The 25,286-nt window shown below is 37.6% G+C and overlaps 1 protein-coding gene across 2 annotated transcripts in view; it reads left to right on the top strand.

Moving 5' to 3' along the window:
- MYO3A (myosin IIIA) overlaps positions 1-25,286 on the top strand; it is a 103,972-nt gene that overhangs the window by 25,306 nt on the left and 53,380 nt on the right. For both annotated transcript variants that reach the window (XM_062494239.1, XM_062494231.1), the window contains exons 5-9: positions 12,074-12,150; positions 13,392-13,537; positions 15,236-15,301; positions 15,697-15,852; positions 24,911-25,010. In XM_062494239.1, the coding sequence (XP_062350223.1) occupies positions 12,074-12,150; positions 13,392-13,537; positions 15,236-15,301; positions 15,697-15,852; positions 24,911-25,010 (545 nt within the window). The remainder of the gene's footprint in view (positions 1-12,073; positions 12,151-13,391; positions 13,538-15,235; positions 15,302-15,696; positions 15,853-24,910; positions 25,011-25,286) is intronic.

Raw genomic sequence — 25,286 nt, 5'->3', positions numbered from 1 at the left:
ATTGGATCAGGGACTGAAGCTCAGCCATCTTTTATTATACAAGCTTCTAAAATTGACAGGCTACAGAGTAGGATAGATGTGGAGATAGTGCCCTTTTCACCAATAAATACTCAGAGGAAGCAAAATTTTTGGTTTAGGCTGAACCAGTTATTACATGGGGCCAAACAAACACAAAAAATCCCAACACAAAAAATCCCATCACCCTCTCTAGCATGCACACAGCTTTTCTGTGTGGAGAGGAGAGCAGAGACAGGGAACCAAGGACTCCTTCAACCACTGACCTCATGACCAAGGAAGTGAGCCCTTCCCAAAATAACTTTATCTGCACCATCCTCCTGTATGCTGGATGCTGATGAGATGTTCCTGAAGAAGTGTTTTCTGTCCTCTCCTGATACTATTTATGGTGGTTTTCTTCTAAGCATAAACCTTGTGTCTGAAAGATGGGATTGTGAAGTGCCTTATGGAACATGAAACTAGAAAAAGACCTATTCTCAGACTGTGTGTGTTGTGCAGTCAGTTAACTTGTGGGGTATTTTTCCTTTTTTTAAAGTACATTTAGGAACATTTTAAGAGTCACAAGTGAAAAAAACCAGTTAACTTCTAGTGAATTAAATCACATTTGAAAATGGCTTTTTTATTCCTTCTTTGCTTTTGTACTCTTTGAACAGGGTGTATAGTGTTCTGCCTTGGTGAGTCCTTCCTTGCACAGTGGTACAAACTTTTCAAAAGCTTCATTTTGTGACACAATTTATACACATTTCTTTGTGGTCATTGTATCATAGGTATTTATATATGCTGGGACCATAGCTTCTGAACACTGCATGGTCTTGTAATGGATAACCTTACAACACCCTTATGGAGAAGTAAATTACTTTAATTCCAGGTCAACAGCTGGGTATCTGAAACTTTAAGAGACTGAGTTGCTTTAGGTGACACAGAAAATGTAGGGAAAGCACTTTGAAAATCCAGGCTAATTCTCTGAACTGTTTGCCTTTCTATAGGTACTGACTGTTAAAGAGATAGACTTTGAAAGAATACCACAGCTCCACAGCCATGCTTCACTCAGATTGCTTTGACGAGTGAAGTTTTTGCTTCCCCTTAAAATTCTGCTGTAATATTGCTTAATCACCCCAGTAATGTTCTTGTATCTAAGAAACACCCAATCCCAATATAGATTAATGATTAAATCAATTCAAATACCTAAAGGAGGCCTAGAAGAAAGTTGGAGAGGAACTATTTGCTAGGGCATGTAGGGACAAGACAAGGGGCAATGGCTTCAAACTGAAAAAGGGTAAGTTTAGATTAGATATTAGAAAAAAAAAATCTTTGCAGTGAGGGTGGTGAGGCACTAGAGCAGTTTGCTTAGAGAAGTTGTAGATGCCGCATCGCTGGAAGTGTTCAGGGCCAGGTTGGAGGGGCCTCTGAGAAACCTGTGAACAATGTCCCTGCCCGTGGCAGATGAGTTTGAACTGGATGGTCTTTAAGGTTCCTGAAACCCAGGCCATTCTGTGATTCTGTAACATCCCACAACAATGCTTCTGGAGCTCAGTTGCTTATCAAGGAGCTGTCAGATAAAGTTTTAGTTTAAACTGTTCAAGCCACAAAAATTTTGCAATACTATCACCAGGGGTACATCCTCTGGCCTTGCATCCATCCTGTATGATAATTTAGATCAGTAGAGATAAATAAAAAATCTTTTATTTTCTACAGATAATGAGTAGCAGCCAAGGGGATCTACTGTGAGAATGTCCACTGATCACAGATTCAGTCTATAAAGTCATTAAATTTCTAAATACATTAATAGTCCATATATTCTTTGTAAGAGAAGGAGGCTGACTGAAGGCAGTTATATTCAAGTGTAGCTGCTATGTTTTCAGTATAAGATAGAGATTTGATAGAGAAATAAACATTTACATTAAATTCCCTGCAGCGCTTGAAAGAATGACTGCTATGTAATCTGTAATAAAAAGAACTGGAGGCAGGTAAGGTGTGAATTAAATTCCTTTTTGATAAATGTTCCTAATTATATTCACAGTTTCTTATTACTGTTCTGTGGAGAAAGTCTTGTGCATCTGTTTCAGAACTCTGGTTGTATGCAGCAGATTGATGTTAAAAAGACATCTCAGATGAAATTTTAGCCTCTAAAGGTGCAGGAAATTAATGTAATGAAATTTAAAGAAAATAATTTAATACCAGATACCTTTTGAAAGTCATGTGACAAATTTATCTGCAATCTTTGCTGCCTAAACATCTGTCAGTGTCTGATCTTTCTTCATCAGTTAAAAAACTGGCCTGAAATCACTTGAACTCATCTGTAGTAGGAATGCATATATTCATCTGCATCTTATAATGTGCAACCAATTTCTTGGGATACTGAGGGTGTAACATCTGCTTCTGCTGACAAATACTTGCTTCTTTTAATAGTCTCCCTCAATTCAGTTTATTTTCTTGAAATCAGGATGCTTCACAGGGACTTTCATGTGTTAATGTCAATCTAAGGTATAGTTCAGTAATGTGCTGTTTCAAAATGAGAGAAAATAAATTTAGTTATATTATTATTATTGCTGTTGTTATTACTTTAATTTTGCTCTGAAAAAGTCTGAGTGACATTTCATTTTGAAAAATTTGAAATTACTTCTGAAGTCCTCTACCATTTCAGTCCTTCTGGGAGCCCGAAAGCCAGAGCTTTTCATCCCTTTTTTTTTTTTTTTATCAAAGGGGATCCTAGAGGACACAACTCCCTATCAGCAAACTAGACAAGTTGCTGTTGTCTCAGAAGCCATGGAGGAAAGAACCATTTTTGCACTAAAAGCTTTGAAACACCTATGGTCACATGGCAAAGTGATTATTTTAGTTAAAAAGAGGAGACTGTAATGGTGATGGAAAATTTCTCTTTAGTTATATTTTTTGAGGGTTGACCTTTAGGCTGAAAGAGCACAGGTAGCTCATACTTCTTCAGGACTACTGAAACTTGCTCTCCCAGACTAGAAATATCTCAGGATGAGCAAAGGTTGCCTTGGAAATGTCCAGAAAAAAATCCAAATTATACTCCTCCCCTTAAGAAATGCATATTTTTCCAGCAGCACTGTTTCTTTCTGAAGGCCGTGCCTGTCTATGCATCAAACATACTTTCATACCACATGTAATTAGACTTTAGCTGCTATTATCTGGAAAGGTCATTGGGAAAAAAAGTCAGACATCTAGATGGATATTAGAAATATTCAATACCCATAAGGAAAATAAAATTAGGGAGTACTCATTAAATCTTTAGAATTCAAACCTTCTTCTAGCTACAAGAGATCTCATGATTCCTCATAGTTTGCCCAGTAATGTAATTGTAGGGAAAGGAATATTGAAAAGGGTTGGCACTGTCAGTTTTCAATTTCTCCTAATGCTTTTTGCTCATAGTACCTAAAATTCTACATCAGTAGAGGCTCTGGATAAGCAATATATAGGAAAGATCTATGTTTTTAATATGTAAAGCAGGTTCCAGTGGAAAACATGGAAAAAAGGTAATGCAATCTCACTGCTGCTGGCAGATGGTGGAAAAATACAAGATGTGTTGCTACAGTTAACAGAATAATGTCTTCAAGTGTTCCTTTAGCACTGTGGATAAATAGGTTTCATAATTAAATCATGAGTTGTAATATTAATGGATATATAGTGAAGGTAGGGTGAATTTTTGTAGTTTAAACACACTTAGTTTGCATTTTTCTGCTTTTGTGTCAGTGTTGGGTACAAAAGTTGCGTGCGAATATTGTCTTGGCATTTCAGATGCAGTTTCAGATATCCCACTTTACATGTAGTGTGCACAGTTTTATCATAGACAGTAGCCAGGGTCAGCTAGAGATTTAACCTGAATACAACTCCTTGGGGGAAAAAATGGATTGGGTAAGGGAATGTATATTGCTCTGCTTAGACATACTGATATTGATTTGTTTAATACTTGAATGATTGCTTCTATGTAGTTTGGAAACTGCAGATAGACAGAGGTCAACTTTTGTGTTTGGAATGTAATTGGGTTATTATTTTGCTATAGAGAGCATGATCATTCTTCCTTTAAAGCTATTTGAAATCTTTCAAAGTTAAGAAGGAAAGAAATCTTAATATTGTCATTCCTAGATGGCCTTATTATTATTATTCAAAATTTAAATTTGGTGAAACTAGTCAATGGTAAGACTCTGTTTTGGTAGAGTACTTTAAAATTCATTCTATGTTTACTTTAAAATGTATACATAATTTCATTTTGGCAATACTAAATGCAAGTATTAATTTCATAATTCAATTGAGTTATTAAAATAAATTTATTGGGTTTTTTTCCCTAGAAAGAGTAATTCTGCCAACATACTTTATTGCATCTCAGTAGTGGTATACCACTCTTCCTTACAAATTATAGATTGTTAGTAGTACTTTACCACTATTACTGATCAATAACAATGGATCACCACAAGTTAAAATGCACAGATGTTTCTGTTAAGTATTGTTCCCTGATATTTATGCCTATTTTGATATAGAAATACAGGCCAAAATGTTTAAAATTCTGTGAATGTGCTAAACAGGTTGAGTTTTTGAGTGTATCTGAGCCAGCATCTGCTGTAATGACAAAGCAAGAGAAGTAAAATCAGTTACACTGTACAGCATGCCCAAAACAATGGGGACAGTCTCCTTGGAATAAAGAGTCCGTGGTACAACTGCATCTTGTTAATTCCATCTCTTTAACTGTTCACCTCTCTTGATTTTCTGATGCATGAGGGAGCTTTCTGCTCGTCTTGTGGGGGGAAAGCCATCTGAAATCTCTGGTCAGAGGTTGGGCAGGGAACTATGGCACTGGGTGTCATCCTTTCGCTGTGACACTTCACCAGCTCTCGTGTTGTCTCGCTGTGACACAGTGCTTTGGCCATTCCTAACATAATGTAAATGACCACAAATAGCCTTGTTAGATGCAGTTTCTAGGCTGATCACAGCTGAACCTGGCAAGTCTCTGGGCCATGTGGCATTGCAGAGGCTGAGAAGGCTCCCAAGGACTGTTCTCACATTGCATGTGGCACAGGTTGGGTTGCAACGGAGGGAGTCTAGAGCCACCTTGTGCTCAGAGAATAGGTTGAGAAGTCAGTTGTGAATGATCCAGGTTTGAATGTTGGGGCATTTCAGTCTCTGTCCCTTTTAATATGTATCATCATTCCCAGCTTTGCATGTCCTGCTGACATTGAAGAGGAGCTCAGCATGACCTTGAGCAGTGTTCCAAACTTTTGTAGATTACTTATTCTGGAGTAGTCAGAATATCCTAGTGTGTCCTTTTGTGCTTGCCCTGAATTAGCTATAAACGCTGTCTGAATCATTCTGCAAAAATGAAACAATTAATTAAAATAATTTAATTTGAAAGTATTAAAACATAAAACAATTTTCTTTCTGCCCTTAGCTTACTTTAAGCAATGAGTCATAGCAAGACTTGTATTTGTCTTAGCCATTCTAGCATGCATCCATAATAAAGCTGTGTGCTTCACTGGTTCAGATCAAAACCAGGCTGTGATTGTGTTGTCATTTCTGCATACCATATAGCATGACATTCACATGTTGCTGCTAAAATGCATCCACCAGGAGACATGGCAGAAGCCAATAAAAGTAAAAGGCTTTGAAGAAAGCTTTCTTCATGAGCAGCTTGTCAAACTGCTTTGAACCCAATCGAAGTAATAATTCCAGATTTTTCAACCCAGGGTTAGCAGGGATAAGATGGATTGCATTGGCTTGAGCTGTGGAGCTTTTTCATTGTTGAATGTTTAATTCTTTGTTGAAGGCTTAGTCCTGAAAATTTTTTTTTGGGGGGGCCATGTTTGAATGAAAACCTTTGTGCTGTCCAGTAACAAAAAACAGAAATCATGTGGTCAAATGCTATATCCAGGATAAGCTGTTCACTTGGTCTTTCAAATATTTTCTTCTATTAATTCACATAAGGATGTCACTGGTGACTTAAGCATTAAAGAAGCTTGATGCTGTAAGCTGGTGTCAGATGCCAGTAACACATGAAGTGAGAAAATAGCCCTTCCTGGCCAGAAAAGACTTCGACTTGGTTTTGTCATGGGTCACAAAACTGTCATCTCTTGAGGTTATTAGAAACTCTCTGGTCTCATCTGTGTATACTAAACCCCCTTAATTTTTTACCTGAAAGTTGAACCCAGTGACTTATTTATACTGGAGTATTCCAGTTCTGAGGTATTTTAAATATTCTGTTCCATCACCATAGGTGTTGGTAGCAGACTATAATAACAGGAAAACCATGCTATAGAACATTGAGAAAAATCTCCAGAGTTTTGCCAGTCATACAGGGGGAAAAAAACACCCTTTTTGGGTATCAAAGCAGCAGTCAGATTGAAATCTGAGTTACAAGGAAGGCAGCATCTGAGATGGAGAAATTTCCTCACCAGTATACCACACCAGATTGTGTGTAGCTGTACAAATCCCTGAGGCTATAGAGAGGAGTAGTTCTCCTATCCAAGTACATCTGGACAACTGTGCAACAGGACAACAAATGTTCCTGTGAATCCCTTTTAGGAAACCAGCTGAAGCCCCGAAGCATGAGATTTGATTAGAATCTTTGATGCTGTACTGAACTCCAGGAGCATGTGTACGGAGTCTCTGGTCACCTGCTCTACTGGAGGCCCAGTCTGTGAAATGAAAGATCATGGATTTATATAAGAAAGAAGTTGTATTAAATGCTTATATTAAAAAAAAAATTATCTCACAAATGTAGTGAATGTTCTGCCTTTTTTTTAGGGGACTGTTTGTCATTTTATTATTTGTCATTTTATTATCTACCTTCTAATGATTGTGTATCAGATTTAGGGTTATAATTTTTTCCTTGTACACTTAAAAATATCTTTTATTTGTCTTGAAGTCTCATGGTGAGTTTACCATGAAAGCCATTGAACTTTCATTTCTTTAACATATATTTATATTTATATTTATATTTATATTTATATCTATATCTATATCTATATCTATATATATCTATATTTATATTTATATCTATATTTATTTATATTTATATTTAATACAATCTGTATTTGGTAGTACAGATTAACCTTTTTATCCCCGTTTACTCAATGTATCTTGGTTTTGTATCATGGATTTTTCATCTCCCAAGCAGTTTATATATATATGGTCTTTTTGGATACTAAGCTTTTGATCTTTCTGGGCCTTTTGGTTATCTTTTGGATATGTCTATTTTCCTGAGGGTTTGGGAGATAATAGTTTTCACCAATAAAACACTATGTACATCAGAGTAATACAGAAAGATGGAGAACGTGGACAAAGGACATGGAAGAGGTGGAGGCACTGAATCTCGTCTTTGCCAATTTGTCTTAACTTGTAATCCCAGATCCCTGAGACCAGTGTGGAAGTCTGGAGCAAGGCAAATGTACCTTCAGTAAAGGTTAGGGAGCATTTAAAAGAATTGGATGCACACAAGTCCGTGGGGCCTGTTGGGATAGACACAAGAGTGCTGAGGGAACTGGCTGATGTCATTGCAAGGTCACTACCAATAATCTTTGAAATGTCTTAGAGATTGAAGGAGATTCCTGAAGCAATGAAGAAAATTATTTTCATTCCAATCTTCAAGAAAGGCAGGAAGGAAGTTTCAGAGAACTACAGTCTGGTCAGACCCACATAGAATCTCCATCACAGAAGGTGATGGAGCCAATAATCCTGGAAATAATTTCTTAACATATGACAGACAAGAAGGTGATTTGAAGGAGGTAGCATGGATTTAGGAAAGGCAAGTCATGTTTCCTCATAACACCTTTCAACATGAAATCTTGCTGAAAACTCTTAATATTTTTGACTCATCATTTCAACTTTGTTTCCTATTTCTTTATTTCCATCTTATAGGTCAGGATCTGATTTTTAGTTCTAGAGTTACTTTGAGCCCTTATCACTGAGCAGTTCTCAAGCATGCTTTTCTCACAGCAGCTCACACAAGAAAAACTATATATCCTCTGGGCTCTTTTCATTTAAAAGTTTACTTTTGGGGTCAGTTTATAATCCATAAGGAATTTTGACTATTGGTATTGTTTCAAAAAGGTTCTGAACATGTCTTGTAGAGTCATCAAACCAACTGCTTGTGTCCTTATGGTCTGTTAATAACATTTTCTCATAAATGTCTTTATGCTTTCTATTCTTGATAAACAATTAAACCCAGGTTTAAAACTGGGAGAAGCTCTTTGATATCCTTTTACAGTCTTAGTGGGGATGCCACTATATGTGGTTGCATGTAGTTACATACCTGGTGTGTTGTGATGTTTGCCATTTGGACCACCAGAATTACCTTGGTTTAATATTGTTCTTTCCCTGTTGTCTTTTGTCATTTTGTAGTATGAAGGAATTGCATGACTGTGATTTTTCTTACCATTTTGTATGCATTTTAGCTGACTTGTCTGAAATATTCTGTCTTGGTATGTATCATTACATCAATAAAACCTGAAATAAGCAAACAAAGAGATCAGAGTCAGGAGTATCAGCAATTACAGAGGAATTGAGTTATAACTCCACTACTGTTGTGAGGGAAGTAGCTACTTCCCGGTCTGCATCCTGACAGGAATAATAACTTTTTCTCAGAGTGAAACTTAAGGTGCTAAAGGAAAACCTGGGACCATTAGGACCTGTTGCCTCCAGATCAACTAAAAGATATGGAATTGAGTGACTTGTAAAAGACTGACTTCACACCTTTCGGCAAAGAAATGAGGAAGGAGAGGCCACTTTTTGCATCATACAACATGAAACAAGAATGGCAAAACATACCTGCCAGAGAGCTTAAGGGGAATGCAGTGTGAAACACTTACTGCTGTTTTATGTTTGTTTCCCTAGGAGATTAAAAAAAGATTGGGAAATAATTCAAAGCATTTTGGCCTGTTTAGATCTGCAGGGTTAACAGTGTGAGCCGTTTTTGGTCCAGACACTAACATGAGGAATGATGGAGTTACAAGTTCTTAATCTCCAGAAGGTCACAGTGAGGATGCTTTGGTAGTGAAGTGTACACTGAAGGCACAAATAAAGGAAGATATAGCTAAAGGAGTGTAAGCCCTTGGGGGTAAGGTCAAGGTTGTTATGTATGAATCCAGTCTCCCTGCTGTGTGTCAAATGAGAGAGCAGTACAATTTACTAGGGCTCACCATCCCCCTGTTAGCATCAGCCACTAAAATGGGCATACTTCTGTCACAGGACATCATCATAAAGGGATGTTGTACAGCCTTCCAGTTTAGATCAGAATGTGTCTGCTGAGATTGGGAACTGTGAGACAAGTCTCTCCTAATAATAGGGAACTAATTTCTGCCCTGTTTTTCTTTTACTGAGTGCTAAGGTCAGAAGTAGATGGCTTTACTTGCAAGGTTATTTCAATATGTCTGTTTTCACAATGAAAACCTTGAATAATACTCATAGTGTAAGTGTTCTGATTTTCAGTTTTTATTAGTAAAATGGTGCCTGAAAAAAGAAGAAAAAATGCAGCTATATGCACAATATTTTCTTTCTGGTGTGCTTTGGTACTATTAATGCATATATTTATAAATCTCTTAACTTTCATTTAAAAAAGATAATATGTAATGAAACACCATTTTATGACATATTTTAGATTTTCTTAGGATCATATTTGGTTCATTTTGCAACAAAGCAGTAGTAAATGGGAAGGGGAGGAGCAAGATGGTTTTGTTTGAAAATATGTAGGTTAAAAGAAGTGGCCAGCTATATGCTTGACTGGTTACTGAAATGCTGGAAGAAATGTTACTAAGTGTGGAATTACATCATCTTTCCTCTATACACAGAAAAGGCCCAAGGAAATATCATTTGTCATAAGACCTACGCTCCATGATCTAAAATTCTGCTTCAATGCTGAGAGCAAAATAATTAAAAAAAACCAACCAAACAAAAAGCACACAAAACCACCAAGAGCCTAAAGAAAGTAGTGAACAATTCAAATTAAATCAGTTATTTACTGAAATAATAAAGGGTGAGGAGGAAAAAAATATTCAGTTCATTTAATAATTACAGTTTGAAGAGGGAAAAAACCCAACAGTGCATAGACAGAGAAGATTGAACACATTAATGTACCTTTTATATTTTGTTCCTTATCTCTACAGAAAGTTATGATTATTTATAAAATCTAACACAGGAATCATAAAAAATATAGTCAGTATCTTTCTTTGCCTGCAGATCTGAATCTCATTTCCCTTTCCAAGACTGCAAGAAAAGAGCTTTGTACAGGGGACTCCCACAGCATGGAGAAAGTGAGAGTAGCCTCAGCTCCCTCCAAAATCAAGGATCTCATATAATAATGTCTGTTGGCATCCCTGCAGTGGTTTCAGAGCTGAGGTGATGTGTGACATGATCTTCTGAGACCCAGAACAGCCACAGACCTTGTTAGCCGGAAGCTGGACCTCAGACAACTCCTTGAGATGACAAAAACAAAGCCCTTGCTTGGCTGAGTCAGAGTAGGGTTGATGGACTTTGTGCTAAGACTCACATTGTCCTGCTTTCCATGATGCATAACACTGTGTATTGGAATTTCTGCAGACATAAAGAGAGAAAAAGCTTGAGCTTTCTCAAGGCTGGTTTAGACTAGAGGGAGGCAGCCAAGGTGGTTGTGTTTATCTCAAAGGAACAGGTGGGGTATTCCCTGCAGCCTTTATTTTCAGATGTTGCATACATTTCTGTGAGAGCCAAATGAAGATATTTAGTGAATCAGAGCTGAATACGTAGCTTTAGAGTGAAAAAACAGATCAAACTCTCTATGATTTCTTTCCTACATTGAAAAAAACCCAAAACAATCAAACCCTACCCAGACAGAGGTTTAGTTAATATTCCCATTAATGTGAATTACTCTTGTTATGAACTGTCTGCAGGCTTTTCAGGAAAAGAAGGTCAAACATTTTCAAACCAGACAATACAGAGTTGAAACTGGATGGTGGTGCTCACCAGAGCTTCATGTGTTTCAGAGCAATGAAATGGAACTCACAGAGTGAAATGGAGTCTTTTTACATTTTACAGAAAAAGCAGATATATGTATGAAGGCAAAATAAGTGAGCTCCAGTGTCAGTCAGACTGGGGCTGGAGCATAAATGTAGAGCACAGGACCTTTCTGGCCATCCGTGGCATCAGCTCTTCAGAATATGCCTCTGGTGGACCTCAGTGTTGGCTGTTACTCAAATCCATAATAGTTTAGGACTTGGTAGCTCAAGGGCTGTTTTTCTCCATGTGTGGACTTCACTGTTGTTTGTGACTCATAAATCCATAATAGTTTAGGGCATGCTGGCTGAGGGGCTGGTTTTATTCCATGTGTTGTACTGTCCCCTTTGCATGCACTAGAGCTATTTCCAACTGGTACACTCTTGTTTTTTTAAGGAAGGAAATTGGTGGCAGGCTTCTCAGGATTGTGCTGTAGCCCACTTGAATTTCTAGTATTTCAGTGTCTTTTGACTCAAAGCTGCAAGGAATCTTTGAACTTTCCCACCCTTGGCCTGAAATAGTTAATTCCGTAAACTACAGCTCATGCTGCAAAGCTGATTTACAGGATTGTTGCTTTGAGAATGTACTTTGAGCATGGAGAGACTTCTGCTTTTGTAAGAGTTTTTGGGGTTTCACTGTTTTGCTGTTTCTTTTTTATGGCAGAGCAGTTAAGAAAGTAGAATAGGTATCTTTTATAGTGTTAACATGAAAAATATATATATATGCATACATATATATGCGTATATATAGATATAAAAAATAAAATTAAATAGAGAGTTAGTGTCAGTACTGAGCGTTAGAAGCTGTGGTAGGTACAGTACTTTTCCGCCCTCCCTAAGGTATTTTACTAATCAAATGCACATTTAGGACTAAGTCCTGGTCCTGCTGAAGCTACAGGAAAAAAGGATGTGGCGAACCTTTCAGTACCGGGCCTCTCTTTCCAGAGAGCTGGAAAGATGGATTTGAGATTCAGCCATGCAGGAAGTTGTAGCATGACAAGATGAGGATGCCACCCTTCAGAAGGGGTGTCTTGGATGGAAAGAGCCACTGCTCTGGTGATAGCTTCCCTTCGTTCTTCCAGGTGTGTCTGCTCAGCTGACCAGCACTCGTCTCCGGCGGAATACCTCCGTGGGCACCCCATTCTGGATGGCACCAGAGGTCAGGTTTCAAAACATTTTGTCACTGGTACCCCAGCTGCTGTATTCTGCATTTCTGCTGTTTGTCTTTGTTTCTGGTCCTTTCACCAAATGAAACAAAAATGTCCTTTAAAAAAGTATTTTAAACCTTTCTGTCTTGCATGTTTGCAGGAATTAAGTTAAAACGAGGTTTATTTTTGAAATTACAAGATCAGAGACAGGGAGCAAGATGCTGAAATGCTTACTAAAATGTTGAAGAATACAGAGCACTACTATTGATGCTTTCCAGCCTTTCAAGCTCTGAAACTATAGATACCTCCCCAAGAATGGAAGGAGCCCAGGTTGCTACTGTGGCACATTACAGCTTCTATTTTTTGACTTCTACACTTGGAAAGTTTTTAATACTGTATATCCATACTTGCTGCAAAAAGAAATGGAAAATGTTATTATGAATTAAGAAGATGCACTATGATTCTGTGGAGGTTTTTCCAGACTGAAATTGAAGCATATAAAGATACATTTTAAGTTGAGACAGGAAAAATATTTCCTTATAAATAAATTTCTCTACTTTGAGTATTTATGTGCACACAAACACATGAAAGTACCTCTTTTTATAGCACATGAAACCACTCTGTTTATACATATTTATTTTTATCAACACTCTCGGTTTATACACATAGGTCTAGCCATATAACTAATGGCATAAATGTTGGTTTAGATCTGCAACTAATGGGATGAAAAATTCCAGATTCATCCAGCATTATGGGAGAGCTGGAATATATGTGAAGGTAGACACTTCGCTGTGAGCTAATGAACTTTGTCCAGATCCACTTGATCTGGAAATTGGCTGATTTGGTTGAATAAGGACCCAGTAAAAGATAGCAAATTCAGCTTCTGCTTTCCTGATTGTTTCACTTCATACAGAGAGCAGTATTGTTACAAAAATTACTTAGCAGTACTCCATGCTCTAAAGAGTTGTAGAATTGCTGAGTTTCCTTCTACTTCCTCTGTTGTGTGATGCAGTTTATCACATTCAGTTGAAAAAGCCATGGAACGTCAGGGAACGTCTGGCCAGAGAATGTAGTGTTCATGGACACTTGCTTTCTCTAGTTTAAACATTGGGGGTTTTTCAGCAGTTTGATGTGTGCATGTCTGTTTATTTCACTGAATATTCTGTAAGAGATTCCTCCAGCTGTGGGTGTGCTCTTAAATGTGGACATTTAACCATCCCAGACGTTTACTCCCAGATGTTTACTCCAACAGGTGATTGCCTGTGAGCAGCAGCTAGATAGCTCCTATGATGCCAGATGTGATGCATGGTCACTGGGTATTACTGCAATAGAGTTGGGAGATGGAGATCCACCCCTTGCTGATTTGCACCCCATGAGGGCACTCTTCAAAATACCAAGGTAATATCTTTATGTGTTGTTTATTGATGAGTCAGACTGAACATTTTCCTTAGCTGTTGCTTTTTTCAAACTTAGACTGTGTAAGTTGGTGGACTTTCTTTATATAATTTATTTTTCTATATATTTATATATCTTATACTAGGAGGTATATATTTATACTAGGAGGTAGGTTAAAAATACTTTGCCCAGCTGCATTTTCTGAAGGCTCTGCTTTAACCATGCGTGCACATTGAGAAGTTCAGAGCTGACTTTTGAGAAAAAGTCGTAGGGCCTTCTCCTGAGTGAGCAGCTGCCATATGAGCACAGGACTTACTTCAGTCTCGTGTGTTCTGTTACAAAAAAATGACATATCATGGAAGTACAGAGTATGAATATGCCACTGTAGTGAACAGGTGCCATATTTGTCTTCAGGAGTTATCTTCTGTTCTGTTCTTTGAAGCAAGGTTGTTCCCCCATTCACATACGTTTGGGCTTCAGCTTTTCATTAGCTTGTGCTGCTTCTGGCAGTTCCAGTGTTGCTGTCTTGGGCAGTGCAAATAGCGACTTCTTTTGCGTTTTTTTGCTTTGAAGCTGAAAATATAAGTACCTAAAGTGCCACTTACGGCATTTCAAAGGACATCAATCTCCAAGTCTGTAGGTAATGATCATACAGTAGTAGTTTGTGGATTTCATCCTAAGAACTGAAGGAGTACCAAAACAGCTGAGCCCACGTAGCATGTGTAAGTGCTTAGAGTCTTTTCAGCCAAGACACCCAAATTAGTTTAATTTACCTTTAGGTTTAAGGAATCTTGTCTGATTTGGCACTGAAGCAGAGTATGAATGCTCCTCCTACCTTTGCATGTTATGGAAAAAGCAATTGCAAACTATTGTGGTCAGTCACTACAGCTAGGACTTCGAAAAAGCTTCTGGCCTATACTCTTACAAGTACTGGAAACCCTTCTGTCCTAGAGCAAATATAATGAAATATACTTCCATTAAGCAAAATCTGAGAGCGACAGAGTAAACTTTAAGCAGCACTATAAAAAAAAGGAGTTATGATAGATTGAAAGTCACCTTGTCTATTGGCTGGTGATTCGTTTTGTCTTCACAGCCAAACTCAGTGAAAATGGCATCTCTGAATGGAAGAAGACCGACAATACCATTTCAACTAAATTAACACCTAGAGTAAACAGCTCTAACAATAGAAAATAAAGCAGTATATCCATTTACAATAGATCTGTATTTAAACCTTCACTTATGATTATCTTCTGATGAATGAGGAATAATTAATAAAGAACCAATTCCTTTAGATGTTTTGTTCTGCAAGCTGATTTTCTGAGAAAACTTGAAATAGAATTTATTTTTTAAATTTCTCCTAACAAAGTATATTGTTTCAGGCTTGAACAAAGGAACTTGCCATTACAAGTGAATAATGATTAATGGGTTGTTAGTTTAATTTCCTTTTATTGATTTGATTGAAAAAATCACAGTGATTCTTAGCTACACGTGGTAGATCATCTTGATGCTATTTCTCCTGATTATTTATGTAAAACAGGAGAACCAATAAGGCATTGCATCATCTACCCATGCTTCTTTGAGCAGTGGGAATCAATATCTTTTTTCCAGTGGCCTTCTAAAGCTCATTACTCAGCCTGCCTTCACACATTGTTTTTGTCAAGTGAGTAGCTTATTAACTTATCACGACACTGACCTTTGCAGGAATCCTCCTCCAACCCTACAGCAGCCTGAATTGTGGTCACCTGAATTCAATGACTTCATTAACAAGTGAGTAACAATTGAGACCACTCTGGTTGAATACGGAACATGTGTAAATGTCGTGTGTAAAATAACTTTGGCAGAAATTTGTTGCAACTAATACTCTTCCTTAAAAGGCTAGTTTGTAAATCTGGTTTGACCTGCAAGTGAGGCTCTGTATTTAAAACGTGAAATAGCATTTCAACACCCTTGAGATTTTTTTAAGTTAATGAATATTTAGTTTTAAAATGCAATTGTTTAACTTTTTGGACTCATCAATTCTGTGAAGTCGTATCAGTTTTCAATGTAGAGCCGTTTTGGTTAAGATGGATGTATTTATTATGAAGGCATGAATGAACTCCAGACAAGCATGTCAAAATTTAGCTGCAAACCCTCAATGATCATGTTTTTTTCTGCCAGCACAGGTGCTTGACTAAAGATTATGAGAAGCGTCCAACAGTATCTACTCTTTTGCAGCATGATTTTATTAAGCAAATTGAAGGAAAAGAGAACGTGCTACAAAGGCAGCTCATGGAATTTATTGATGTTCATCAACAAATGGGAGTCACTGAAAAGGCAAGGTAAAAATAGCTGAAGAGTTTGGTCAATTTTGATACTTCACTGCTTCAGAATGACTAGCACTCAGAGAAAGATTCAACCCTTATAACTTCAGCTGGCAAAAAAATTAGAAAACTCAATATTTGGGGTCCACAGTACTGCCGATGGAAAGAGAGAGGCATCGTGATTCACACATAGGATGAAACAATCTTTAAAAGTGCCTCCCCTTTTTTTGTGACTCAAAATATAGTCTTAGACCCCAGCTTTTAGAAAGTTAAGGTTAGGTGAAATTAGTGTTTGGCATTTTCTTACATTTGCATGATCAGCTAATGTTTACTTTAAGCGAGCATGCTAAAAACAGCTAGTCAGGTTCCTACAGGACTTGGATGTTTCTGGCTGAAATAAGGGACAGTCCTAGCAGACTGTGTTTTGCAAATTTCATGTCTTATGCCTTCTTGAATGGATACTTTCTTTCTTCCACTAGTATCTAAGGGATATCAGTTCTGAACAAATCACTTAACACTTGATGGCTTTGATTTAAAATATGTGAAAATGTCTGGACTCAGTTTTACCATTGAAAAAACTCCATACAGTACACTCGTGTATCAGATGTGAAATGCTGTAGGTTAGTATTGAAGTACTGCTGGTGTGACTGCTCCCACTTGAAGGAAAAGCATGATGCTTTGACTTTTTTTTTAATGGAACATTAAATTTAAAAGACATTTTGGCATTATCATCTATGTGGAAAAACTTGTTAAAATCTGCCATATTTCCTTTCACGCATTCATAGTAATATATACAGCAGTCTTCAGTTCTAGTTCTGTAGAATTTTCTATTGACTCAGTGTTTTGAAGATAATAGTAAAATAGTAAATAATTAAATAATAGTAAAAACATATTTCTAAATAATTATGATATAGAAGTTTTTTCAACTTTTACAGGATATGGGAGGTGTAGTGCTTTCCCTTTTCTGACATCTCAGTATAAAAGTATGCATTTGGCTTAAATTTAAGCTTTTAAAGCTTTTGGATTTATATGCTCTATATATTACAGACTTGACATTTGCTTAATCCAGAAAGATTCTTGAATTCAGATGAGCTTATCGGATGTCAGTGCTGAGCACCAAACCAGCAACATAATCCAGACTTTAAATAGCATTTATTTATAAAACACAGAAAAATGGTATGTGGTAAAAGAAGTCCAAAACCCATTAGGTTATATGAATTGAAATCTTATTAACATTTGTGATATTAGTCCTTTTAAAGTCTAAATAATTTAGGAAAATATCAAGCTTCCAGTCAATGAGATATTGTGATTCCCACCCCCCCCTCCCCATTTAAGAGAACTCACTTTTGTTTTCATATTCTTTTTTTCCCCCAAATCCTTTATTTTTTACATGAATGCTGCATAAAGCAAGCTACATGAACTTTATTTGTTTTCTGCACAATACAAACATAAAGAAAGTGGCCCAGTTTGCATGTGCATAGAACAGTCAAGTGACACAAGAACAGGATGATCTGCTGGTATTGTCTCTGTCCTGTTTAGACAGTATTTTATAAGCTGAATTCTCTTAATGAGAACTAGAATTTAAGGGAATATATTACTATGTGATGCAGTTACTTATTCTTTTATAGTTGATCAAGCGTAACTTTTATGTCAAATTTCCCAAAGGAAAACAGAATTTTCTCTTTCAAAATAATAATATAAATTATTATTATTATTATTATTATTATTGTTATTATTACTATTATTTCTTATCTGAATCTGTGCAAAAAATGTACTTATTTAATTCAGAGCGTAATTTAAATGGCATGGTTAAACTGAGCATAGCGCATATTTCAGTTTAGCAATCTAAAATACTAACAGTAATATTTCCAACATAAATGGTTCTGTGTTTGTGCAATTTTGTGAAATATGCTGCAAGACTGACTAGAGAACAGTATTTGTGTTTTTTTTCTGCTGTGAGTGATAAGAGATTATCCAAAGATCTTTAAATTCAGTGGTCATGCTTTTTAAAAAGTCTTTTATTACTAATCATATGTATCTTCTGACCTTTAATCTGCACAAAGCAAATGGTGTTAAAAACAGTGTCTGTACAGAAATACCATGTAAATCTGATTTAGTTAAGACACAGACTGTATAGTGGTGAGTCCCATGGAAGAGCTACTCTTTTCTTGCTTATGCTGTTCTGGCACTGTTTTTACACTGATGTTTTAGGATCCTACTGTGAAATTTCTGAACTTTCACCAGTTGCTGGCAACTTTCCTTGTAAAACTTCTTCCTGATCTCGAGCTCACACTCTCAGTCCCTAATTTGAAGGCATAACTCTCCTCCTTGACTGTGGGAGTCAGGTAGTTCAAGGGATTAAAGATCTTATCCTTTCACTGAGGGAAGAAAACCTGCTACCTGTATTATGTTGTATAAATGGGAATTGGAATATAAAGTCAATATAAATTTGGTAATATTGAGTTAAAGCTGGAAGTTAGAAATCTGGTTATTTTCTCCGTACGTATTTACTCTCCTCGTCCTGTTTTACTTCATTAATTGCAGTTTTGTATTTCAAAAGGAAGAAAAGAAATTAACAGCTGAGGTCCAGCCACTAGGTTTTATTGTGTGCACTCTTTCTATTTTCACTCAAACAAGTCACCATCTTAGCCCACTGGGCTGAGGTGTAATTTGGTTCTGACTGCTGTCTGCAGCAGTAGTCTGTTGATGTGCTTGTGATCTTACCTTGCTGTTTGCTGGATGTGCAGGTGATACAGTTCAAAAAGAAAAGCTCATTACATTATGTCACATTCTCAGGAGTTTTTTGCAGAGGGCCTTACACTCAGATCCAATCTTTGTGCATGGTGTGTGCCCAGGAAGGATGTGCAATCTCTAGGCAGAGTGGAGCCACCCTGAAGTCTCTCCCATTAGCACCATTGTTCCTAAGGTATTTTCTAACACTGAGGAGTCACAAGAGCCCTTGGAACCTTCCCAGTGTTGTTATTCCAGTAGAGAGGAACCAAGGTTTAGGTTCTGCTTGTACTTCATCCTCTCAAGAGAATCAAACAAGAGAAACAAGAGGAAGAGAGCCCACCAACCACCTGACTAACCAGAGAAATCTCAGTTAACACCAATAAAACCTTAAATGGTGCCACAGCTTGGCTCTAGATTTAATCAAAGTGATAGAAGATAATAGTGGTTTTTCAGTAGCCTTTGAGCAGTGTTCTAGCACTGGAATATCTTGTGCTACTCAAGACTCCAAAAAGCATAAATATTAGCAATGAAAATTCCACTTCATTAGAAGTTCCACTTTTTTACTTTGAGCAAATGCAGGACATTTTTCTCTAAAATTGTCTCTTTTTTAAGCTAAAATTACGTATTTGCAACTTAACCTTTCCTAGCTCAGAATTTAGGCTGAAATGACAATGGGAATAGCAGGAGAAAATATCCCTTGATAGATTAATATTTTCCCATAGCTTCCTGATTGTAACATCTTAAAAATCTGCTGCTGGGAATGATACATGAGCTATATATCAAATATGCTATAAGAGATATGTTATATGGGATAAATTGACATTAGAGAAGAGATGAAGCAGGCAAAGTTGCATACTAAGTGCAATTAATTTTGATGGGTTTTTTGTGAGGAGAGTGACTTTCAGGACAGGGGCCCTGAGCTTGACGAAGGCTTTCCGTATAGCAGTATAGCTGTTATAATTAGTGATGAAAATAGTTATTAAAAATGAGCACTGCAGCATATACCCCAAAACAGTTCTAAAAATACACTCCTTGCTATGCCAAAAGAGGGGGAAAAAATCCCTGCATTGTGAAGAATTTTACTCTGCAACAGAATTAGCTGTCTTTGAAACAACCTTCAGAACTGTCGCATCTACACCTGACAGTCAGGCTTGTAAGACTCCTATCTGGAATTGTTTGGCTGTCTTCTTCTTGACTGCCTTTACAATAATCTCTGTAGAAATATGCAATGATTAGTACATTGTGTATTTCCTGGGAATTGTGAGTGATTCCAGAATGAGCTGTACATATGAAGGATATTCAGTAAACCTAGATTTCAGCAAAAGACTCTGTTACCCAGATTAAGTCATCTTTATATACTCTCCAAGTAATTATGGGAAAGAGACCTATTCGACTACAAAATGATGCAAAATTCTGTGTGAGCTGAATTATTTTCTTAGGAGTTTGTCCTCCTGTATTGGTCGTATAGGGTTGGCACTGAAATCAGTAACAGAATGCTAAACAGTTGCTCTATTTAACTGTTTAGAAAGGCCAGGGAGATAATTTTATAGAAGTTCATGTACAACATGCACAAAGGTGGTTGTCAATTTATTGACCCCTATTAAAATCAGGGAGTTTCCTTCTGTGACTTTCCCTGATTGCACAGACTTGTGTCACTGGTTTTCTGGATGTTCACTCTGTCCCAGTTTCTCTGACTCATCCTGCCAGTGGAAAGCAGCTGACAGCAATCCTTCCAGCTCAGCTCTGCAGGGCAGGCTGTAGGAGAGGGTGGGAGATCACCATGCTGGTCTGACAAAGACAGTATGAGGAGCAGTACAAGATTTTACACACAGAGTCCAGTGTTGTCTTGGCCAAGGACTCCAGATGACATCTGGATGAGGGTAGTGGCTTAAATGGGAGGTTTTGGAGTTCCAGTTCAATCTTTGGTCCCTTCAGGTGAGTTCTTCCTCTCCTGGAACTCAGTATGGGCTTTGTTATATCAAGTGTGTGGTTGTGCATTGAGAACACTCCTACGTGGGATGTCTGTGCTGCAAACTTCTCCCAGTAGGGAGAAGCAGTAGGGACATCTGGGAACAAAGGCCTTAGACTAAGCAGATCTCCAGTCCCATAGCTAATGCACACCTGTATACCTGAATAGTGTTTTTCTATATAACACAATGGACAGCAGCAATGCCTGAATGAAGAATAGTTTGCCTTCTGAAGAAAACAGGAGGAAGGTGTTACTCCTGCATTCAGAATTCCTCAGGAGAAATGCTCTGCAAGTGGAACTTTACTTTTGTGCCAGTCCACTTGCTCAGCAACTCATTTCTCCTGAAGTTGGGACACTTCAGCAGCCGTTTCATACCCATGGAGCTTTTCCTTTATCGTATCACTATGGCTGTGAGCGCAGTGCCTGGGCCTGACTCATGAGGAACTAATCCCAAAGAATCATTTTAGAAATCTCCTGTTTGCTCAGTTAAGAACACATGCTTCCCCCTGAAATTTGTCAGGGATGCAGCTGTTTCTTGAGGCTGTTGTGGAGGAATAATAATCACCTTTGCTTACAGGTCATGGAAAAGCAGCACAGGCTTTGTCAAACAGATTGTGCATAGCTGGGCATAGGCCACCTCTGAATCAAAGGCCCCATAGCTCTGCAGGGCAGCAGTGTGCTCTCATAAACATGGAATAAGCTGCAGCACAGCTCCCTGAGACTGCAGTGTGTAGTCTCAGTGCTGTAAATCATTTAAATACAGAGAGAACACAGAACACACTTTGTCTGCAAAGCATTGTGCAGATGCAGATGGAAGCTTATCATGAAGTTTTACACTTTCTAAAGTCAGATACAGATTTTTCATAGATAGCAGACTGTGGTTTTATTTAAGCAGATTTCACAAGATATGTCGGTGAAGAAAATATTTTAAGTGTGAACTAATATTGCCTTGTGCAGCCTCCGGAGAAATAGAATCACCAGCAATGACAGATCCTGTAGAGATTTCTCTGTGTTGCTTGTCATTTTACTGCTCTTTGTAACTGCTAGGAGGTCTACAGATGTTTCCACCTTCACCTTACAAAAACTTGGTTATTTTTAGTTTCTTCTTTACACTCAGACTAAGGCCAGCCCTTTTCCTGTCACTTCTTAGCCTTTAGATGATTCTCCAACCAGTTTAGGCAGAGAGTTTAGCAGGGCATCATGAGTCACACTTTCCTTTTCATGGTATTTTTGGAACAATCAAAAAATCTTCTAAATACATTCTGACAATTTGAAGAAGAAAAGCTGCAGTTACCTCATTTTGATTTAACTGAATCTTGAAAGATAAGTGGGGGGAGGGGAGCATTGGTGTGAAAGAGAATGCACAGAAACAATGTTGCCTTGACTCATTTTCTTGTCCTTACTGCATTGATGTTTCTGGCCTTTAGCTGCCTGAAGTGCTTGTAAAATCCAATGCCTCCAACATATTTTTGAGCAGAACAGAGATACATGGTTATTTCAGTTCACAATGTCTATGTGCATGATCTTAACGAAACTTCAGCACTGATGTCAATAGCAGTGATGTGGGTTTTTTTAAGTGGTTGGAGTGAAGCAGTATAACTGCCCTTAAGGGGTCTGTGCCCTTTGACAGCAAAGTGGAAAAATATTGTATTCTGCAAATCTGCCACTCTTATGTACTCTGGAGAATGGAGAATATAATCTGGTCCAACAAGCGCTAGCGTTCTCATAATGTCAGCTGAAGAGGATTACAGGAGGATCGATTTTATGTAATTAAACTTCCCTGGCATACACAGAGATATGTTTCCTTAAAAGAAAAATAAAATAGAAAAATAAAATTGTCCGTGACTCGAGCATTCTCTTCCCTTCCTGCAAGGCTGTTGTTAGTTTCTTACATTAAAAGAAAAATGGTAATTGAAACTAATCCTGGGAAATACCACTCTCTCACTGATATGCTGTAGCATTTAGGGATCTAACATATTTGGAAAAATGTGTTCAGTTCCATCAGAAATGGAAAGCAAAGCTTGACAGATGCTTTGTTTTGGGTCTTTCTTCAGCAATGAGAAAAATAGAACAGTGGAGCTTGACACAGTCCTGAAACTTCCACGTCTTTCCCTTGTGTACATATTGATAGCTCTCTCTCAAAGTCACACTGATATTAGATGCATCCTTTGAACTTAAGATTACCTTCATACAGGTACAAAGGAGAAATTGTTTCAGCTGTCTAAATTTAATTTTTTTTTTAAATGAAACTTTTAAAAATAGGTATAAATATGAGTGTGAATTATAGAAGGGATGGATTTCTATTGAGAGGGTAGGATATTGTCTGCACCTCTGACTTTGGATTCAGTAATCCTTTAGCTGCTAAGTGCAAATCAAACAGCAGCAGATTATGCAAGGCTGAGGAGTTAATTTAAATCATAGTATTACCACATCCTCTTTAATACAACCTGGGGGTACATGCTACCAAAAATTGTCTCATACTCTTATTGCAAGGATAGTACTATCAGGACAGCTCTCATGGTAAAACTGGATTCCAAAGGAAAGGGAAGAATAGGCCAAACCTGGGATAATGTAGATCCTGTCAATCCTTTGCTTCATTGTGCTTTCTGGTCATTTGGCCTCCACACTGGATACTGTGCTGTGATTTTGACACAGAAACTGTGAAACTATGGTAGCTCTTGCAAGGAAGTCTTATATGTTTGTGTCTTCATATTAAAGTTGCCGGATTAGTCAAAATTGTCTGACACCATGATGGTGGTACCAGGATGAGGACAGGCCATTCTGACATCCTCAGGGAATGATTGTTAGAGACAAGAGAAATTGAAAGAAGTGATAGATGAAGTGCACTGCTGTCTGGATTTCCATCATCCAGATTGTGATTGCACTTACAGTTTGGGAGGGCATCATTTGCCCATTTCTTCTGGTCCCTTTTCAGTCCTGGCAGTTAGTTATTGCACCCAGTTGCTGACTGCTTGAGTTAATCCACCTACATCCCTCATCAGTGCACAGCCAGCATGACCTGAAGCAGCACTCATGAACTAGGTGATTTTCATAGAACAGGTACAGCCTATTAAATATGCAATAAATCAGTGGGTGTTCAGCTTTCCCCATCAGTGTGATGTTCACTCACTCCAACTTTCCATCTTGTGGTAACTACACTCTTTCTTCTGTCATCTGTTCACTGTATAGCAAAATTCTTGCCTGTGTAGACACCTATCTGCTTTTACCTATGCCATATATCCAAATATCAAAATTAAATAAAAAATTTCCCTGGTCTTGTCTGGGATCAAGGTAAAGAGTGAGTGCTTCACACAATAGTTTCCCGGCTGTCTCAGTTTATCAAGGTAAATGTTCCTTGTGTTTGAGAGGTGCCTTCCCACCAGTGGCATCAAAGGGAATGAGGTCATATCAGGAGATCAGATTTACTTCATAATTTTTCTGGGCTTGTGCCTTATTAAACATCTGAGCTTGATTTATTGTGAACTCTGCTGTTACTTATCCATTTTCCCTTTCCCTTATTTTCCCACATCTCATAAAATGAGTATAACTGATTTGAATTGTAAACATTGCATTCTCTCCTGCATTTGCTCTATTTAGCAATGCCTTTACTCTTGGATAAAGAATGATCCAAGTCTCTGGGAATTTTCTTTCTAATTAAAACAAGACTGCATAAAGATGGGTTTATGGTTTGATTGAAGGGAAAAGAAATCTAACTTTAAGACAAATTTACAGTTAAACTTGAAGTTTAACCCTGATAAGAAAGATAATTGAAATTTTGTTTCCTTCTCATGTATGACTTTTTTTCCTAATGAGTCCAAGAAAATTTGGTCAAGATGTATTTCACTTACCCCAGTGGTTCTGTAGCACTTTGCTCTATAGTGTGGTCATCTCAGCCAGACTTTAGAGCACTGTTATTACTAAGCTAGAAATGTTTCCATCCTAAGTGCTTTGTCTGCATCATCTTTGCCATACTATTTCATCATACACCCCTAGTTTTTTCCTGTACGTAACTCTTACCAGGATCTTTTTGCATGTTGGTGCCTGTTTCACTGTTACATGCTTTATAAACATGTTCTTTTTTTTATCTGTATTGCCAAGCTCCAGTCTTGCAGCTGATTATAAGGGTGTGATCTAAGCAGGGATCTATAGAGTGACAAAGTTCTTCATGGTAGAAGTTCTAGGATCAAATATCTTTTTAACTGTCAGGTACAGGTGTGCTGTACCAAGAAGTTGACTCATGCTATTCAAATATTTTGTGTGTTTAAATTCAGAATAATAGAAAGCTAGAGTGTTTTGGCCTTCAAGATGGTTGCAGATGCAAGATCTGTTCTGTTGTTTCCTTACGTCAGGAGATTGTATCTCTTTCTTTTCTAGATTTGAACGTATTCACACAAAAAAAGGGAACTACAGTAAGTCACTAGTTTCAAACCAAGAAGAGGTAGATGATTTAGCAACCTTAGAGGTACTGGATGAGGTAAGGACCTCTTTTTTTATGTTTTCCTGAAGAGGAGGAATTACATATTAAATCACAGTGGTGTGCCGTTGTTTTTCAAGTTCAACTGTATTATTACACTTCAATTGTGTACAATGACATTTCACCACTTTATGCCAGATATTTTGGACAAGATTTACTGTGTCAGAAAGGTTCAAATTCAAAGCTAAAACAATCTCTGGAGTTACAGCTGCAGACCAAACAGTACTGTAACACCATTGACTAAACAGGATTTATAGCACTAGATTTTATTACAGC

This window comes from Cinclus cinclus, chromosome 1, assembly GCF_963662255.1.
Source record: "Cinclus cinclus chromosome 1, bCinCin1.1, whole genome shotgun sequence".
NCBI lineage: Eukaryota > Metazoa > Chordata > Aves > Passeriformes > Cinclidae > Cinclus > Cinclus cinclus.
This window is presented reverse-complemented; position numbering and strand designations above follow the sequence as displayed.